This window comes from Sapajus apella, unplaced genomic scaffold (genome assembly GCF_009761245.1).
Source record: "Sapajus apella isolate SASKATOON/1434 unplaced genomic scaffold, GSC_monkey_1.0 scaffold86, whole genome shotgun sequence".
NCBI classification, from domain to species: domain Eukaryota; kingdom Metazoa; phylum Chordata; class Mammalia; order Primates; family Cebidae; genus Sapajus; species Sapajus apella.
In genome coordinates this window covers 8,597,120-8,600,496 of record NW_022437026.1, presented here as the reverse complement: position 1 = coordinate 8,600,496, position 3,377 = coordinate 8,597,120, and the positions used below count along the sequence as shown (strand labels likewise).

At 58.4% G+C, this 3,377-nt stretch overlaps 2 protein-coding genes across 2 annotated transcripts in view; both read right to left on the bottom strand.

Moving 5' to 3' along the window:
• Positions 1-1,347: 1,347 nt before the first annotated feature.
• The window catches only part of CLSTN3 (calsyntenin 3), a 30,333-nt gene continuing 28,303 nt past the window's right edge, over positions 1,348-3,377 (bottom strand). The window contains exons 17-18 of the mRNA XM_032254667.1: positions 2,643-2,845; positions 1,348-2,389 (exon numbers count right to left, since the gene is read on the bottom strand). Of these exons, the coding sequence (XP_032110558.1) occupies positions 2,249-2,389; positions 2,643-2,845 (344 nt within the window). The 3' untranslated portion in view covers positions 1,348-2,248. The remainder of the gene's footprint in view (positions 2,390-2,642; positions 2,846-3,377) is intronic.
• The window catches only part of LOC116534331, a 4,270-nt gene continuing 3,744 nt past the window's right edge, over positions 2,852-3,377 (bottom strand). Inside the window, exon 2 of the mRNA XM_032254687.1 lies at positions 2,852-3,333. The gene's annotated coding sequence lies outside the window, so the exon portion shown is untranslated. The remainder of the gene's footprint in view (positions 3,334-3,377) is intronic.

Sequence of the window (3,377 nt, the reverse complement as noted above, 5' to 3'; positions counted from 1 at the left end):
CAGGAGATGAGGGCAGGTGGGAGGCAGGTGGGAGGCAGGTGGGAGGCTCTTGCCACAGACCAGGCAAAATCATAGAGGGTGCGGGTCAAGGTGGTGGCAGCAGTAGGAGGAATAGAAAGCAAAAGACCTATTGGAGAGATTTTAAGGAGTAGGAATGACAGAATTTCATCACCATTTGGCCATGGGGTTGAGGAAGAGGGAGGAATCTAAACTGACTCCCAGATTTCTGGCATAGGTGAATGGGTGAAAGGTGATAGGGATAGGTCACAGAGAATTTGGGGAAAGGTGGAGTCTGAGTCACAGGAAGGGCAGGTGGCTACACCAATAAGTAGCTGTAAATATGAAGTAGGAAAGAGATCTAGGTGGGCGATAAAAATATGAAGGCATCAATACACAGCTGGGAGTTTGCCACCATGGGCAAGGACAATGGAAGCTGGTAGGTGTCAGAACGGACATCAGGCAGAGAACCCACCTCCACCCCAACTGTGCTACAGGCAACCACAGAGAAGCAGGGAGAGCCTAAGGATGCCCTAACCTCTCATGCTGCAGGAAGGAACCAAGACTTGGATCCCTGGTATTTTTCCCAGCCAGGACAGCACCGGAAGGATGCTCCCACCAGCAATTCACTCTTCTGAAATAATTTCTTCTGCTTACTGTCCTTTACCACCTGGGGCTTAAGTAAGACCTAGGTCAGAGAACTAACCAGTGGCCCAAAAGGCTGTGGAAGGGCCAAACTCTGCCTGCTGTCAGGCCAGGGGCTGGGCCAGCGTGGAGAGGGTACAGGCCACTCAGCAGCCACGTGAGGCAGCCACGAGGACATGGGGAAGGCAGGCAGACATCCCCTGGGTCTGAGAGCTGAGCCTTGGCCAGCAGGGAAGGCTCAGCCTAGGAACATTCTCCAGATCGCTTTGGTACAAATAGCAGGGTTGCCTGCCTTCTCCCTGGGGATGCCGGGCAGGCAGTCCGTGTACGCGGGCAGTCCCTGTACGCGGGCAGTCCCTGTGTACACAGGTAGTCTGTGTACACAGGCAAAATGTTCCAAGTGGTGGGGTGGGGTTGGTGGTGGCCCTACAAGACACTGAGCACCTGCCCGGGTGTCCATGGCGTTCCCTGAATCTTCTATATTTTTCCAGGGGGTACTGAGGGAAGGAAGCATGGGAGCCATCTGCCCCAGTTTACTTTACAGGTGACCTGGTGTCCTGGAGACTTAGTTGGTCAGGACCCCGAGCTCATCAGCCCTGCCTACCTCACCTCAGCCCTGAGCAGAGACCCAAACAGCCCCTGAGGCCCCACAACCTCCACCCACACCAACACAGGACCAGGCAGACAGGAGTAGCCTCACTGAGATTTTTTTTTTCTGATTGTTTTATTTGAAAACCCTAGGATATGTCCCCTCCCTCACCACACCCATCTCCCCGCCCCCTGCCCCAGGACATGACAATGCCACACACACACACACACACACACACACACACACACACATACACACACACACACACACACACACACACGGGGCCGTGAGCTGCACACGGGAACACAGGGGCTGCACTCACGACAACATTGAAAAAATATACATTATATATAATTCCCCCCGGGGCCCTCAGACTCCCTCCCGTCCCCGAAACCTGCCTACACTGGGTCACAGAGGAGGGGCCAGGGCTGCAGGACCTCAGGACTGCAAGGGCAGGAGGGGAAAGAGGACAAGAAAGGAAGGAAGTTGGAAAGGAGGCAGAAGCAGGGTCCCCAAACTGAAATGGAAACGAGGTGGGGGGATCATAAGAGAAGCAGGGACGGCCCAGCTGAGGGAGCCCTGCAGAGGGAGAGAGGCTTCCCATGGACAGGAGAGAGAAGGGAAGGGAGAGGAGAGGGTTTCCTTCAACCCCACCCCAGCCCCAGCCCCAGCCCCAGCCATTGTGACCGTCACCCCCTCCCCAACACAGTGAGTGCTAAGGAGGCAGCTGCCATTGGGGCTAGAAAGGCAGCCGAAGTCCAGCCCACTTTCCAATGTAGCCAGCCCCGGTGCCAGGGGCACACCAGGAGCATGACACAGCCCAGAGGCCAGGAATAGGGGCCCGAGGAGTGGCTGGGCGGACTCCAGAGGGCCCCCTGGGGTTCTGAGATGAAAGGAGGACTGGTTCTGAAGCCTCTCTCCCTCTCGGTCTCTGTTCTCCCAGAAGGTCCTTCTCCCATGTCTGGAGTGTGTTTCACCAGGGCAGAACTCTCCCTCAGCATGGGGAGAGGTGTCTCCTTAGTAGCGGTGTGGGGGGGTCTCGATGATGCGTCTCTCGTCACTGCTGGGGGAGTCAGCCGCCTCCGAGTCACTGCTGTCCTCGTCCTCCTGCTGGCCCCCAGCAGCCCCCGCCACACAGGCCTGCCGATTCTGGTAGGACTGGAGGGTGGGAACAGAGAGGAAAAGGGATCAGTGACCTGCACACACCCCAACCTCTCTTTCAGGGGCCACACTTCCCTCAGTCCCTTTAACCCCTGCTCACCCTCTTCCCTTCCTGAACCTCTCTTTTCCCTCCTGCTCATGGCAGCTCTGCAAACAGCCTCCACCCAGGGCCTACCCCTCCTCAGGAGTCCTCGCCGTGTGTGCTCCGCAGCCTTGACCGTACAGTACCCCCATTCCCCGGGCCTCTCACCTCCATGGGGTTCACGATAATGGTGAGAGCTGAGTCATCCCAGAAGAGGTCCGGGTCCTTGGGGTCACTGGAGGTCCCTGGAGGCCCGCTGGCCCCTGAGACGCGGCGGTGAAGGGAGTGGATGCGCACCAGGCCCAGGACGACCATGAGCACCAGGAAGCCCACGCACACCACAATGATGAGGGTCGCGGCGCTGGGGATCACTGCAGGGAGAGCGCGGGGGTGAGCAGAGCATGGCCAGGCACACCTGGCACACTCGGACAGGGGGCTGGGTAGGAAAAGAGGCAGCCCGGGCCGAGGGAGTCCCTGGGCAGACCCCACAGTGACCGAGAAAAGAGGAACACCTGGAGAAGCCAGAAGAGAAACAGCCCAGCCAGAAGGGCAGGAGACGAAAGGGGAGGAAGGGAGCTGCTGCCAGGAAAGGGACAAACACAGAGGGAGGCAGGTATGAGAGAGGCAAGGGCAGAGGAGGAGAAAGGCTCCCGGATGAAAGGCCCTATTCAAAGAGGGCAGAGGGCAAGGATTTAAATCTGCCCGTCATCCACCTGTGCCTTCCCCAGAGACCACTCAGCCTAGGAAGGAGGTGCCAGTACCCAGTGAGGGAGGGCAGGGGCCACCACACAGGCTTGGCTGTGCAGGAGGAGACCCAGGCTCCAAGCCTGGGCTGGCTGCAGGAAGAGGCCACTAGCACCTGAGGCTGGGGACAAGTCCGATGGGCACAGAACAGCCCCCTCC